The sequence below is a fragment of the Somniosus microcephalus genome, chromosome 21 (genome assembly GCF_052327205.1).
Source record: "Somniosus microcephalus isolate GS21.2 chromosome 21, FLI_Smic_1.0, whole genome shotgun sequence".
Lineage (NCBI taxonomy): Eukaryota > Metazoa > Chordata > Chondrichthyes > Squaliformes > Somniosidae > Somniosus > Somniosus microcephalus.
Window position 1 is genome coordinate 49,101,243 of NC_141007.1, and position 17,010 is coordinate 49,118,252.

Genomic DNA, 17,010 nt, shown 5'->3' on the forward strand with positions numbered 1-17,010 from the left:
ATGTGTGAACATGATGGGGGTTCATTTTAAGCTGACCCGCCTGGCGGGATACTGATGGGATCGGATGGCTCGCCAGTTTGACAGCCTTCCCAATATCACTCTATATTGACTTCATTGGAGAGTGAAATGGGCGGAGTGTAAAACCGGCATTGCACCCGATCTCTTCAGCTTCCCGACGGGTGGGTTGGATTAAAATTGTCCCCCACCTCCCCCCCCCCCCCCCCCCCCACACCGGATGTGAGAGCAGTGGCGAGGCTCAAATTTGATGCCCTCCACATTGAGCAGCCTGCTGCCACACACTGTCTAGGTTCACGCCTGAGGAACAGGCATTTGGGTGAAGCACTAGAGGGGCACTTGCACCCAGGAAACCTAATCTTTTAGGAGAGGAGGGGAGAACATTGGGGGGCGGGGGGGAAGGGATTGTGAATAGTATTGCTGGCTGGCTGGCTCAGCAGTATCAGGTAAACTGACCACAGCCCAATCAACTTAAAACCCGTCCAAAGTACTGCAACTGCTCGGTCAGAGTCAGTAGTAGAAGTGAAGCAATTAGTCAACGTGAGGTGAGATTTCTAGACGAGAGGAATCTACATTTTCTACGAAATCCAAATTTGAAACCAGCCCAAAGAAACTGCCCAAGTATTTCTTCCTGGCACAGTACCATGCACCTTTATACCATTGGCTGCAATTGATCTTGCTGCTGTGTCCACGGAGCAGATACATATTTAAACAACAATAGCGGGTCACCAGAGTTCTTTTACATGTATGAAGAATTTTTTTTTGCACGATTGACAAAAGTGCCACGCACACACTGACTCCAATGAGGCAGTTATTCTGTTAGAGGAAATGATCTTTGCAATCTTTTTGGTGCAGATTTTCAATTTATTCTAGAGAGTCATGTGCAGCTGTCAACTGTCAAGAGCTAATTCACACGTGTAATTATTGTTTTTATTTTTCCCTTGTGTGAATTATCACTCTCCTGGGCAGTGAAATTATTGCTCATTCCCATAAGGAACGAACCAGCAATAACAGCCCCTCCCCCTACACCCCCCACCACCCCCTGCAAAACACACACAAGAAGACCCGTGAAAGGGTTTTGGTTTTTATTTTCTTGCTCTTTCTGGGAAATTGGAGACAAAACAGTAAATGGAACGCTACCCGTCAGTGACTGAAAGTCGGATGTGAATAGTTTCCTGTTTGTTCATTTGCATGCCATATCAGCAGCGTGCTGTAGTCACATTCCCGGTAGCAGGAATCGCTGCAGCAACCCAACAGGACAAACTTGGTGAAATGCATGATTTGTTCTGTGTTCAACGGTTGCAAACAACCGTTTGAATCTTTGCAACACACCTAACTGTTGTGCTGCTTTAGTCGATACAATTACATTAGCATTTTCAATAAATGGCATTAATATGGATTAATATATTACTTTTTCTATTTTTTTTATCCCCCCCCCCCCACCCCCCCACCTGACTGACTGAGGTGAAAGTTAAATGTGTTGCCGTGCTGTAGATTGCAGCTGGGTATAGAATTTTACTTTCTGCCCTAATCCCTCTGAGCAGGGACCAACCTCTCCTGCTTTAGCACTAAATTATTTAAAGTGTTGTTTTCTTCATGCTTGAAAAACATGATGCATTTCTGTGATAAAAGGTTCTAAGTAGAAGCATGTGGGTAATTCTGAGGCTGGACCGTTCCTGTGCTGGAATTACATGAAAAGTGCTGACACAGGTTAAGTGTTCCTGGGAGCAAGCAAGCCAGCTGGCCAAAGCTGCCTCCACCCCAGCTGACCATGTGTGCAGTCTCTCATCTCAAAGCCTTCAGCACAGTGTCTGCATTCTGATTGGGCCGCTTGGAAAGACCGAGACTCGCAGCCCCATCATTTGAACAACACTGCAGTAAAAAGACTACAGTACTACTCAGTTTAACCAGTGCTTTTTATTTTGTATCTGTTCCATTTGTGTGCATTTTATTTTACTGCAACCAATAATTTCCCCCAACCCTTCCCCCACCCCCCTCCCCCCTTTGCAATTTTTATCCCTCTCACTTTTTTTTTTGCTCTTCTTGTTAGTTTGGAAAAAACAAGCTACACAAACCCGGAATGGCTTAAACTGCTGTAAACTGTCATATGATTTCAGTTTCAACTGAATGATTTAGTTCTACCAATAAGGGACAGCAAAAAAAAACCGAGAGCCACACGATCGACTCTGACCACACAAGCTCAGCTGTGAGAAAAAAAAGGAGACGGTTGCTGCAGATCACAGCTAGTGTAATACTGCTGAGAGAAGAGAGACAAAGAGAGGGAGTGAGAGAGAAGAAAAAAAAGAAAGAAGAGAAACACCCTACCTTCAGTCAGAGCCAGGGAACACAAGAGAGTGAAAGAGATTCTTGGTGGCCGCTGCAGTATCCCTGCGTTTCCCTCCCATTGAAGACACTCTGACTATCCTGGGTTTCGAAATGATGATGTATTTCTGGGTAGGTACACCTTGGAACTGTTTTTCCACATTAAGCAGCTCACAGCTTTGCTCAAAAGCCACTGTTAGCTCTGGCAATTTATTACAGATGTTGAATGACACAGGCTATTAGTTTGCAGGAAAAGGGTTAATGCTGATAGTTGCCTGCTTTTAACCCATTCATTGGCATTAAAATATATGTGTAGGTTTGAAAACGAAACCTCCTGGATGCCACAGTGTGGTTTACGCTTTTTATCGTTATAATGTGTGTGTTGAAGGAAACTTTGTGCCTATGCAAGTAAAGAGCGTGCAGTGCAGCAATAACCGAATGCAGTTGGAAGTTGTCAGCGAGCTGGCTGGAATTTGACTGGTAGCCTGAACGTGATTGATCAGTGAGCTGTTGCTTTTGGGGAAAAAAAACCCACACAGACTGTTGAGCTTAAAAAATGCTGCAATTTGTTAATTGTTGAATTGAGGAGAATTCTTTCCTGGGATACAAAAATCTGCGTATTAGGCCTTTCTTGCGAATGTGAATTTGTTCGGCAATTTTGGACTCTGTTAAAGTGTTGAGTTGCTGTCTCAAGGCTGTTAGTGTAATGTAGTTGGCTGGTCTGTGAGTGTAATCAAATGTATTGGCTCTTGGTTGCTTTCTGCAGACATTTAAGCAGAGATTCAGTGGAGCTAGTGGCTTCTCTGTTCACTGACACCATTTCTTGTGTAATTAAAGGGCAGTAGGGCAGGTCTGGCCCACTGAAGTGTGTTAATTTTCCCCCCTTTTTTCCATTTCCTACTAAGGTTAAACCTGTCCCCAAAATATGCTGGTCTTATTCAGTATTTTTCATTCAATGCTGCCCTCTTGGTAGCATCAAAGGCTTTTGTAAAACTGAGATACGGTAGGAATTAAAATGTCTGGTGTTGGTAACCGTGGTTTTATATTAGACCTGTGACCCTAGGCTGTTCTGTTCAAAGAATGAATTAAAACCCTCCTAGAAATGGTTGCTAAAATTTGTTATAGTTGTTCTGTGATCATGTCCAGTATGTTTTCATGTACACAAATTTGAAAGATATTTTACAATAATTATGAGCAAGAATTTTTCTTCTTTTATGTGGTATCAATAATTCACTTAATAAAATAATTTAAAAAAAAGGTGTTTGGGAATTATAAGGTTAAAAAAAAGTTTTAAGAATCACAACGTTATTGCTGTTAATGACTAGAAGAAATAATTGTGTTGAAGAAATAATTCTAGTTGCATTACAGAATGTGGCTGAATACAGGGGCTACTGTTATAGACTAGTTTCTAAGTTAGACCTGAAACAGAGCTACAGTGGTCTCACAGTGTACCTGTTCCTATGACCTTTGTGTTATCAGTACATGTGCCGTGCACACACTGTCAAAATCGACTTCAAAACTAGGAACTAGTTTGGGAGTTAGAGTGTCTCAATGAAGTCAGCAATGATCTTAAAATCAATCTGTGGTTGTAACCCTGATGTGACAGTACAAGTCTGTACTGATGTATACAGCAGGCCTGTCGAGATTTATCTCTGCTGAGGTATTTCACTGTATTGTTACTACTGCGACAGGTTTTAGGGTTAGTTTAAATACTGAACAAGCATTTTTTTTAATTATTAATGCAATGTGTGATAAAGGTATCAAGGAAAATGTCATCAGAAGTTTTTGTCTTCCAGAGTATCTTACTTACAAAGAGTAGTCGGCTGGGACTGTAAAGGATGACAGCAGTGATGTGAGCCCTACAGTATGTCTGAAAATACTTTGAGTGGTATTTTCATCATTGTAATTGGGTATGTTCACAGTGTGTGTGTATAATGCATTATTTGCCCTCTTCACACCCATATATTACAAATGCACCCGTGGAGATTCTGCACTGTTTTTTCCCTTTTCTTGTCTGCATAGGTATGCAATAAATACAATGCCTACAATTACTGTATGGACAGAAGTGGACATATTGGCCCCTTTATATCCACAGATTGTTTTTTCTCTAACAGCACTGGTCAGATTCTGTATCGAGCTGGGACTCAGATTCCCCTTGTTCCCATCTGTGAGCATTAGTTTAAAATAAAGGTTTTCGGAACTAATTTGCAACTTAAAAGTAGAGATCAGAATGCGGAGGATGATAACATAATAAGAAAGAAAAAACTAAAATCAAACTCATTTGAACATTAAAAATAGGGACAGCCCTTTCTCTACTTGTAGATCTCAAACTGGCTGTGAAGTGTGTGCACTCAACAGAAGAGATTTTGTGTATTATAATTCTATCCTTCAGTGTTTAATGACAAAATTGACGTTTTGTGCATAGATACAAATTGGGGCAATTTGTCTGTGATTTTGCATCTGTATTAGTGTATGCCTCCAGGGAGTGGAAACTGCCCCCCTTTGGGTTTTATTCCTTTATAACAAAACATCAACTTTAAAAGCATTCAAAAACACATTTATTCTGAAATCTGTAACAGATTTTCCTTTCTGTTCTCAATGTTGATGTTCGGTGCATGCTGTGTTTTTTTTTATTTTGCACCTTTAATAACCAGCATGATTTGGTGGGTCTTCTAGCAATGAATTGAATGGTTTAGGAATAAAAACACTAATGATTATTATCCTGCTCAGTGCAGCGCCAGGGCAGAGTCCAATACATAGTAATCAAAGTCTACAGAGGAATGTGGTGATGATTTCAACACTTCATCAACGTTGAATGTGAGAATAGCATAATGTCCAACCTAATACAATGAATTGATAACTTCTAACTGCCCTCACAGTATCAGTGTCACTGGATGCTGGAATATACTTTTATTAGCAAACTCACTGGCATGCTGTCATCTCACATATGTAGTCATAATATACTCAGTGAAAGAGTTGTCAGGGGTTTAAGAGTGATATTCTAAAAAAAAATCTCTAACTTATTTTGCTAAATAATTATTAGTAATCTGGCACTTTACAGAAAAACTGCTTCTTTATATTTCTATACAAGAGCGACCGTTCCGTCAAGGAGCTAATCGCACGCCAGCACAACTGTCTACAAAATATTTGGGCTTCCAATGTTTCTGAGACAGCAGTGTGAAGCTGCTTCCTTCACAAAATATGAAGCTGTTTCTTTATTAATATATGTGTTGTTTGTTCCATTATTTTGCCGAGATCAGAGGGTATATAATGGTATTGTTTTGGTTCACAATTTAAGAAATATGACTGGTTCAGTAAAGAAAATCAAAATCAGCAAAAAACCATGACACAGTTCTGTGCCTGTTTCATACTTTTTGATAGCGCAGTTCTGTTTCTCATTCGGAACAAAATTGCGAATGTCGTCATTCTCTTGTTTTTTTTTGCAGTATAGGAAAGTAATAAAACGCAGACAAAATTGGTTAGCTCTAAAACATGGCGTGGCAACTGTACCAAACAGACATTGCATCATTTAGAGAAAGTCAAATGATTTTTCAGTATTGGGCAGTGCATGTCCTGTGCAATATCCAGCTCCCAGATTCTAAATCTATTCTGTTTTAGGGTCAAGAACAGATCTTGAATTATGGCCCATGTAGAAGGCACACCACAGACTGGAGTGTGTAAGGATCCATACAAGGTTTAAAACTAACCTGTACAGCGTGGATTAGCTCTTTGGTATAACATTGGACAGTTTATGTACGAGCACCAAGGAATGAGAATTTGCATCGAGAACTAGAATGTCTCCACCCCGCCCCAATATTGTTCAAGCACCGAGGCTAAGCTTCAGAAATGCCCTCACTCTAATTCAATATCATAAAGGTCACAGATGACAAGAGCTCTATCTCTGTCTTTTCTCAAACTCGTCGCAGACCTAAAGATGCTAGGCTGCAGGTGTTGTGTCCCATTTCCAAATCCCTGCCTCATTACCCTGCTTGGTAGCGCATCTAGCATGGTTCTAGTTCTGCTGCTTGATCAGATCTTTCATCAGTACTGTGCCGCTCTGTTAAGTAATGCCTCGGGGTTCTACCCCCCAGTAAAGACACGCATGATTCCCTTGGGATACGAACATAGTTAATGAATGAGAAAGAGAAAATTGAGAGCTAATGAGAGAGAGAGAGACAAAGGGGAAAGAATGGAGGGACAGAATGCAAAAAAGACCGAGAAAATCAAATTCTTGCTATTAGGTTCACTAACTAGAAAATGCAAAGCAGTCTGGAGGCAGGGACCTCGGTTTTGTTTGGCTCACTGGCTACAGACTGTAAACGGCAGGAAACTTGCAGTTCTGTTGTTAAGGCTCATGATATAATATGATAATATGAGCAGCTATTTCAGTACATCACACCATAATGTTTACAGTTTCCTGAAGTAATCAAAATACATGTCATAATTCATTTAGCATCGATTATCTGCTGGTTTCTTCATGACATTAGAGTGTGAAATTGTCATTCTGCTGCGAGCTGCAATTTCACAGAGTCTCCGAATGGTAACCTAATAGTACAAATGAACATTATCACAGCAGAGCTCTGAGCAAGAATGTAATCCCTGTTAACAGCGATAACAGAGTGACCTGTGGAAAGCCTCCAGATAGGATCTGTGTTACTGAAAGCAGAATTTGAGCTGAGGGCACAGGGGGACAAGAGAAGGACTGAGGCAGAGAGATGATAACATGAGATAGTAAGAAATAATGAACAAGTAGAAACAAGAGCTGTGAAGAGCAGGAACAAGAGAATCACAAAAGAAAATGGTATTTCTTCATACATAGCTGTTTCCTCTAATCTGCATAATGTTTAAGGACGAGATAACCCGTACTTCAGTAGGAAGAACATCGTGGATGTACCCATCTATATACTTTAATATTGTACATTTTTTCAGTACTGTTATCCCTCACTGTACTAAGCACCATTGTGCTGTGAAATTGAATGCCTTTCAGTTTGTATCATCCACACCAGGGGTTCACGGCTCAAGTGGAATTAAGGGCTGTGTGAGAACAATACGCCTAAACGTAAACCCCAAAGACCACCCACTCCTGCACTAGTTACTTGCAACATCTTTTCTTATGGGCTGAACAAAACTCCTAGATTATGGCTTGTGTAGCAACCAATTTTAGAGCCGTTTACATGGTCGTCTTGTGTGTGTACTGGAAAATAGATTGAGAGTACCAAAACTGATTTCTGGTGATGTGTTTTGTAGTGATTTTGCTGGTTAATGTGCTGAATTTGTTATTCATTCAAAGTGTTATTCGAAATTCTGATTAAAGAACTCTCATATCTGCTGTAGAAGAGAATGCTTTTTTGAGCACTGACCACAGCTTTGGTAATAAAAATCATGCTTTCGTGCAAACTCATTAGAGATGAGTAAATAATTATTTAATTGAATAATTAATCACACTCTCTACTTAATGTTTTATGCTGTTGGCATCTATCACAGTGCTGCGTTAACGTGAATGCGTCTGCCTTTTACCATTATTTATTTTCCTCTGTCTTCTGGTTTAAATAAAAGATTAAAAAAAGGACACAACGTCACTGAAAATGAAAGACCAAAAGTTTGTAAAAAAAAAATAAACCACAACTTTACCGTATGACTGCAGTTTGAGAATTGCTCCGAGCCATAAGCCACCTGCAGTACTCGAGAGTGTTGACCAGTTAGTGGTTTCATTGTAACCTCTGTTTTCTTAAGTGCTTAGGAACTTCCTTTGGGTACTGAGCCAGATAAAGACTTGTTTATGATATAGTCTCACAGCATGGTGACTTCAATCAGTATACGTTACTCAAAAGTATACGTTACAACTTAAAATACATTCAGAAATAAGATGACTGAACTGCTGATAGGATCAGTGAGCTGCACTCCACCTTCATTATAACATGGTCCTCTGGAGGCAGGCATCCGTGAGCTTTAATGAGCAGCATACGATACCGAATGTCCCTCGACAGACAAAATGAAAAAGTTGGGACCTAAAAACCATTAGCCTTTTAGCAAAGCTTGTGCCTTAACAAAATGCCTTATAATGAGGGTGGGTTGTGCTTTCAGTGTCATCTTTAATCTCACATTTTTGCACGCTTGTTACACGATGAGAAAGGCCCTATACACCACCCACACCCTGAAGTGAGCCAGCACCACTCTGCCAGTCAGTCTTGTAATGTTCAGTCGCTCACATGCATTACAGCGCGTGGCCATTGTGTTTTCCAGACACCAATCTGCGTCTGTCCCTTGTTAGCAAGATGAGGAGGTTTAAGCTTATTGCAAGGAGCTTCCTCCCAGTCTCTGCTGCACTGTATAAGTAATGTGCTGGTGTGGAAGAGGATGGCATTTTCAACGTGTTGAGAAAAACAAATGATGACAGGTTTGATTAAAAGTGGCTGTTTCTGTTCTGACTCCATTACTGTTCAGCATGTTAGCGACTGTCACAATGAGATATTTACTCACTGCGGTTCGTAACTACTTGGCAAAGATGCAGCATGGCAGAGCAAAGGGGAAAAGACAAACCAGGGAGATTTCACTGGAAGTTTGAATGTGTTAATTAGTGAATTCTGACACCAGGACGAGGCTTTGTTCTTCCATGGCTTTCTGGGCTGTCACCCTACTTTTAATTCTGAAGTATCGGGCAGTTTATTTGTGGCTGTTAATTCAACTAAGATGCAGGTGCATTCCTTTTAAGGTGGAATTATTAGGATTTTCTGGCTGCAAACTGGATATTATTGTGTGCAAATATGATTTGGAAGTATTAAAAATAGTAGCAAACTTACTATAATCTTGGACTATACAGATCAGGTAGGATCCAGCTTATTTGTTGTTGTCCCTGGGCCATACAAGTCAGGCAGGACCCAGGTGTGATTCCTGGTCTGCAATGAATTTGCCAATCTCAGTCAGGGTGGAAGTAGGATGTCCTAATTGGATTCAGTGCCTCCAGACTCGGAGGGGAAAATCAACCAGGGTCCTACTTCTCTGCTCACTATACCAGAAAGTACAGATACACGTGAATGTCAGGAGAGGACAGGATCAAGCTAAGCTACGATGCCGCCCATGGTCATGTAGTCTCCCACACCTTCCTTCATAGACTATTACATGAAAATGGCCAAAGAACTGCTGACAGCTGTAGAGCCAGGACACAGGACGAGCTCCTGACTTCAGGAGAAAAGAGGGTGAAAGTTGGGATGAAGAAAGGAAAAGAAAGGTTGTTAGCAGCTGCATATACTTAGATAGTCTTCGTAACTACTCAGAACCTTTGAGATTTGCAGTTTCACTCACTCCACTGCCATTTTCCGCACTTTCGCAAAATGTGGTCCCTGTTTATGTATGGATATTTCTGGTGTGCAAGCCACAAATTCCTGATGCTCTTTTAATCCTACTGAATAGACCAAATCGTGAAAGCTTGAGAATCATCCACTTGCTCCTACACTGTGGCATCGTTTTGGGTTAAGAAGCCATAGACAATCAGTACAATACAGCAGGTTACATAAAACTAGTCTGCAATAGTACATAAGACGTTGAAGGACAAGAACTTGAGCAACATGGAATAATAATTTTCCGTGTTCACATTGCTTAGAGGACAGTCTGCTACCCCTTTCTGGACTGAAATCTTCCCCATTTAAAAGCAGTTTTTTTTTAACCTTTGATTCTTCGTGTTGATAGTGGAAAACAGCCTCCCGTCAAGCTGACATTGCAGTCCCACTCATACAGAATCGTCTTCCGTACATTCCCACATCTCAGTTCTGAGGATTTTGTTGGTGAGAAATTGTGCATGAACGATGATGGCCGAGACATAAAATAGATCATCAAATAAAATGTCTCAAAGGTTTGAAACTTTTTGATGGACAAGATTCAAGTTGGCCAAAAGTTACTCAGTATATGACAAAAAATATATTTTGACTGAGTAACAACATTAAGTCAGAGGTTTAAATATCAGGACTAACTCCGCAGATATATTGCTGAACTTTCTACTTGAAGCAGCTCAGCAAGTTTTTTCACTGCTGGTGCTTGAGAATTTGCTGCGTTTACATTGTGGGGCGGATTTGAGAATTGTGATACTTGCCGCTAGCTGTCGGGTGTCTCTGGTGACAACAGGGAAACCACCTCTTGAGCTGATAATCTGTGCTGCCAGTGGCACCTTATTTATGTTCCAGCACTGACAGCAGGGTCAGTGCTTCCTCTAGCAGCAGCTCAGTATTATAAATGCAGCATAAAATACTGCTGATTTTAGCTGGTTACAAACTAAATTGCAAAGAGACTGCTTTAGAATCTGTGGAATGAAACTTTCCTAAATGTACAAATTGAAAAGTAAAAATGTTCCATTCCCGACTTTGTTTGGAAGCAGGGTTGATTTCTTTTATGAGCTGGTTCAATTAAATGTTCATTTTTCCAAGTATTTTATTGAATTGTCCCAGGATATGTAAGACTGCAGAATAAGAGGAGTAAACCTAGTGGCCTAGCACTTGGTGTATTTCGCTATACTGACGGTAACCAGAAGATTGAGTATTTCGATCAACTGCCTGGCAGTGTTCTAACAGTGATTAGGACAAAAACTAAGGAGAACTAAGGGTAGAAAGTGTTACCAAGCTATAAATTAGGATAGGTCTTTAAACTTTCTTTATTGTACCACCCCAAAATGACATTTAGTACAAAGGCTAGACTTTGCCCTGTTGAAGACCAGACTCATACCACATAATGCACAATCTCTGATGAACACAGAGTTATTACACTTTATGTCCTGGAGTCCATGAACAGAGATTACTACACTCAATCTCTTTGCGGCCATGTATATTCGATCTCCCGAAGTCCTGTGTTGCAGGTTTATTACATTCAGTCTCCTGCAATCAACGTGCAAAGGCTATTACACTTGATCTGCTGCAGTCAGTCGGGTGGGGTAGCTGGAGGTTGTGTGCGGGGGTTTAATTTGTGTGATTGTTTGGCGTTTTAGCTGCGAGATTTTGCTGTGTTTAGTCTCCCATGGTCAACGTGCTGCTCAGACTCTATTTTTAGAGACACTACGCCAATTCCATTCCATAAACCCTGTCTAACTGCACTCTTGGGCCTTGGTAAATCCTGTACTAATATTAACTTTAGGGTATTCAGGAGGAAAGCAGCACTTACAACACAGTGAACACACAACACACTAAGCACATCTACTGTCAATATTTGGCTGGACTATTGCCTACTCCTTTATTTGACAAAATAAAAATAAAAAAATTAATGAGTTTTCAGAAAGTTGAAAAGTTGCAGGGTGATTTTCTCAGTGTTGCAATGCAGTATTTTTTTATACTCTCTCTTTTACCTCCGAATAGAATAGTTTGAATCTGACTTTGAAATAGTCTCCTTTATATTGTACAGGCGGCAGCAATGTGACTGTGGTGGCCATGCAGACCGACTAGCTCTTCTGCACTTGGTGGGAGCCTCGTGGGATATGACAATTTCCCATCCTCCCTTCCGAGGTTTGTGGTCTCCTGCATGTGTCCACTATGCCTGGTAATTCCCAACATGCGTTTGCTTTCTTGTACTGAAGGGTAAGAGAAAGCAAGAGATCCCTACGGAGCTGGAGCTATCCCAGCTGACTCAGGAATAATGAAAACCCTCTACTAAAACTCTAAGCCCTTATTGTTTTAATTGGGGGCTTGCTTCTATTACTGTTTTAAATGGTGGCCTAACTTTACTATGCAGTTGTCTCACTAAGTCTCCAGTGAGAGAAAGGAGGAGAAAACATCTGCACATCCCACAGCAAAGTGATCTGCAGAGATGGAAATGCAGGAAAGGGGAGACAGAGAATAAGCAGACAAGAAGAGGAAGACAGGGCAGAAGAAGAAACAGCATTTCACTTTGTCATCCCTGTGGCTTATGTGACGAATAGTTTGCCATTTTTAAGTAATAAATGCAAGTCTGCGGCAAAGGCCTTGTGACTAAATATCCCACGCCAGTGCTAACATCTCTGGCTGTGGGGATGGGTCATGACACAGAAAAGCACCCTCATTTTTATTTTTCCTTGATACAAATGCATGAAGGTTTAGTAACAGCATTACAAGGTGTATGAATTAGGGCCTGATTGCTCCTCCAACCATGAAGTCTACAGTTATGAAGCATGTGGCTGCATAATTACAGCAATTGTCAATATCTGAGAATTATTTTTAGGAGCAAAAATGTAAGACAGATAGCAAACCTGCTTAAAAAGTTTGAGCCATATTTATTTTTCTGAGTCTGATGCATTAAAATAGATTACATGAAAGTGTCTCGTTGTAAGAGTTGATAAATCTGCAATTATACTGGCCTGTAATTTCCGATAGGATGCATCCTGCGTGCGGATGCTTCCTGTCGGGAAAAAATCTACGCCCATACCTGAGGGCTCCCGAGGTCCGGACTCTTCCGCTCCTGGGCCTCTCCTGGTGCGTGCGCACAGAGGCCCAGGTATCCCAGGGGCGCAGGCAGTTCGCAAGCGTCCCTGGGATCACATGGGCCAGGCGCGCCAATGGGAGAAGGGAATCCCCCTTCACACTTTTGACAGGTAGATCTGCTTCCACCACCCTTTAAGGCAGTCATTCCAGATCATAACAACTCGCTGCGTAAAACAATGTTTCCTCATGTTGCCTTTGGTTCTTTGGCCAATCACCTTATATCTGTGTCCTCTAGTTACTGACCCTTCTGCCAATGGAAACAGCTTCTCCTTATTTAGTCTATCAAAACGGTTCATGATTTTGAACACCCCTATTAAATCTCCTCTTAACCTTCTTTGCTCTAAGGAGAACAACCCCAGCTTCTCCAGTCTCTTCACATAACTGAAGTCCCTCAACCCTAGTCTCATTCCAGTAAATCTCCTCTGTACCCTCCCTAAGGCCTTGACATCCTTCCTAAAGTGAGGTGCCCAGAATTGAACACAATACTCCAGCTGAGGCCTAACCAGTGTTTTATAAAGGTTTAGCGTACTCTATTAATAAAGCCAAGGATCCCAAATGCTGCTTTACCAGCCTTCTCCACTTGTCCTGCTACCTTCAAAGATTTGTGTACATACACCTCCAGGTTTCTCTGTTCCTGCACCCCCTTTAAAATTGTTCTATTTAGTTCATATTACCTCTCTTCATTCTTCCTACAAAAATGTATCACTTCACACTTCTCTGCGTTAAATTTCAGCTGCCATGTGTCTGCCCATTTCAGCAGTCTGTCTATGTCCTCCTGTTTCCATCCTCCTCATTGTTTACTATGGCCTAAAAATTGCATATGGCCCGAAAACGGGTGGTGTCCATGAGACTCACTTTCTGCTCCCTTGACCCTATTCCCACCAAACTGCTGACCACCCAACTTCCTTTCCTGGCTCCCATGTTAGCTGACATTGTTAACGGTTCTCTCTCCTCGGGTACTGTCCCCTTCTCCTTCAAATCTGCCGTCATCTCCTCAAAAAACCAACCCCTGACCCCTCCGTCCTTGCAAACTACCGCCCCATCTTCAACCTCCCTTTCCTCTCCAAAGTCCTTGAACATTTGTTCACCTCCCAAATCTGAGCCCATCTTTCCCGGAACTCCATGTTTGAATCCCTCCAATCAGGATTCCGCCCTTGTCACAGTACTGAAACGGCTCTCATCAAAGTCACAAATGACATCCTTTGTGACTGCGACAAAGGTAAACTATCCCTCCTCGTCTTTCTCGACCCGGTTGACCACTCCATCCTCCTCCAACGTCTCTCCACCGTCGTCCAGCTGGGTGGGACTGCACTCGCCTGGTTCCATTCTTATCTATCTAATTGTAGCCAGAGCATCACCTGCAATGGCTTCTCTTCCCGCCCCCACATCGTTAACTCTGATGTCCCCCAAGGATCTATCCTTGGCCCCCTCCTATTTCTCATCTACATGCTGCCTCTTGGTGACATCAACCAAAAACATAGCGTCAGTTTCCACATGTATACTGACGACACCCAGGTCTACCTCATAACCACTTCTCTCAACCTCTCCACGGTCTCTAAATTGTCAAGACTGCTTGTCCAACATCCAGTTCTGGATGAGCAGAAATGTTCTCCAATTAAATATTGGGAAGACCGAAGCCATTGTTTTCGGTCCCCACCACAAACTCCGTTCCCTAGCCACTGACTCCATCCCTCTCCCTAGCATCTGTCTGAGGCTAAACCACACTGTTCGCAACCTTAGTGTCATATTTGACCCTGAAATGAGCTTCCGGTCATATATCTGCGGCATAACTAAGACCGCCTATTTCCACCGCCGTAACATCATCCGTCTCTGCCCCAGCCTCAGCTCATCTGCTGCTGAAACCCTCATTCATGCCTTTGTTACCTCTAGACTTGACTATTCCAACGCACTCCTGGCTGGCCTCCCATGTTCTACCCTGCATAAACTTGAGGTCATCCAAAACTTGGCTGCCCGTGTCCTAACTTGCATCAAGTCCTGTTCACCCATCACCCCTGTGCTCGCTGACCTACATTGGCTCCCGGTTAAGCAACGCCTCGAGTTCAAAATTCTCATCCTTGTTTTCAAATCCCTCCATGGCCTCACCCCTCCCTACCTCTGTAATCTCCACCATTCACACAACCACAGCCCCACCCCCGCTCCCCTCCCCAAGATATCTGCGCTCCTCTAATTCTGCCCTCTTGAGCATCCTGATTATAATCGCTCAACCATTGGTGGCCATGCCTTCAGCTGCCTAAGCCCTAAGCTCTGGAATTCCCTCACTAAACCTCTCTACCTCTCTCTCCTCCTTTAAGACACTCCCTAAAACCTACCTCTTTGACCAAGCTTTTGCTCATCTGCCCTAATTTCTCCTTATGTGGCTTGGGCCTAGAAATTCACTAGCCTTAGCGCCGCTTTTGAGGCGCTAGAGGGACTAGCGCCAGAGTTATGGCCAGTTGAAAAATTCCCTGGGGCCCTAAAGCGGCGTTGCACCGGTAGCGCTGCGCCGGCACCGATGACGTCATCGGTGTGCGCAGCGTCCCGGTTGCCATGCCGACGGGCCCCAGCGCCGAAATTCAGTTGCGGCCGCCTCGCCCGTGGCAGCCGCAACTAAGACTCTGGCAACAGAGTCCAACATGTGTTTGCGCCGGCGCATTAAAGGCCCCGCGGCGGCCGGCCGCTTTCCCGCCGGCCGCCTGCCCGCAGCTCCCTCCCCGGACTTCTCCCCCTCCCCCCTCCGGAACAGATGCAAGCCCGGCACTTGTCCGAGGTGCCGGGCTCATTTTTAAACAGATTTGCGCGGGCCGCGGCCGGGTGCAGGCAGCTCCTCCTTAACGGAAGGAGGAGGCCTGCACTTCCCCAGCCTGCCGCACCGCATCGGGTGCCGCAGCGCCGGAATTGCGGCGCTAAACGGCAGTTAGCGACCTTTTCCAGGCGCTAAGACCCTTCAGTAGCGCCGGCAGCCGTTTGGGCGCGGCGCTACTGAATTTTTGGCGCGCGCAGGGGGACTTAGCGCCGGCACTAACTTCCGGCGCTAAAGCCCTGGCTAAGCCAAAACCCAATTTCTAGGCCTTGGTGTCAAATTTTTGTCTTATAACACTCCTGTGAAGTGCCTTGGGACATTTTACTACGTTATAAGCACTATATAAATACAAGTTGCTATTGTTGTGTCATGGCCCAGTGCTATTTAGCTGTGCTGGGTCAAAGTAGTCTATGTAGCACCTCTCAAATAGATGACAGAAGAAATAAAGATCAGGAGTTTCAGATATGCAGCCTTCATGTAAAAGTTTTGTAGAAGTTTTTATGCAGTTTTCAAAACTCTGCATGAAACCATTTAGTAGCATAATTGTGGTACATTTACACTCAGTTACTGTAAATCAACATGTATATTGGTTGATGGGAATTTCTAGAATGGAACCCAGATATTCTTGATCCTATTATCCCTTTAAGAGTTGCAAGTGAATTGAGTTACAGTGTTCTGGTATACCAAGTAGATGTGAGGCCTCAGCATAAATCTACTGATTTTGGCAGTTGTAGTTCTAATAGGCCAGCTATTTTTCTTTAATGTGGTATACATTTTAATGGTTATCAAAGTGTATATAATAGGTAGAATGTCCCGAATCTGACAACCTCGGGTCCGAGGCTGAGCCGGTTTTCGGGTTTTTCTGGACTTCGGAATGTGTTTCTGATGTCCGAAGTCCGGAAACACCTGATCCCAGGTTGCAATCTTTCCGGACTTCGGACATCAGAAACACGTGCCAAGTCCGGAAATGCCTGGGCCCAGGTTCCGGTTTTTGGTAAGCTTTCCTCAGGGTGTCCAGATTCCGGAACATTTTATGGATTCCGGACCCCTGCCACCAATCGTCCCGGAGTCTGGATTCTGGAACATTCCGGATTCTGGAATTCTGAATTTGGGACGCTCAACCTGTGCTAACACTTTTTTCCCACAAGATTCCTGTTGTTTTAATTTAAGTACATTGATAGCAATGGCCCACATAAACAATGGTGCCGGGTTTTGGCAGAGGTTTCACGGAATTGGTGCAAAAGTTCGAGGAAATTCGAGCACAGCGCAACAATTGGCGCAAGTCACAAAAGATTTTCCTCAATCTTTTGCACCAAGTATCGGCATTACACCATCGTTTGGGTGCAAGTTTTCAGGAAATTCTGTGTATTTTATTCTATTGTATGTCACTTTAAAAATGTTTTCCTGTCTAACTATTAATGGCAGATATCGGGATTAAAC

General features: G+C 42.9%; 1 protein-coding gene across 6 annotated transcripts in view; it reads left to right on the top strand.

The window, feature by feature from the left end:
* The first annotated feature begins 1,555 nt into the window (after positions 1 to 1,555).
* The window catches only part of rbfox3a (RNA binding fox-1 homolog 3a), a 538,927-nt gene continuing 523,472 nt past the window's right edge, over positions 1,556 to 17,010 (top strand). For 4 of the 6 annotated variants that reach the window (XM_085963564.1, XM_085963569.1, XM_085963566.1 and 1 more), the window contains exon 1: positions 1,556 to 2,469. In XM_085963564.1, the coding sequence (XP_085819690.1) occupies positions 2,452 to 2,469 (18 nt within the window). In that variant the 5' untranslated portion in view covers positions 1,556 to 2,451. The remainder of the gene's footprint in view (positions 2,470 to 17,010) is intronic. The other 2 variants (XM_085963568.1, XM_085963567.1) reach the window with 1 other exon arrangement.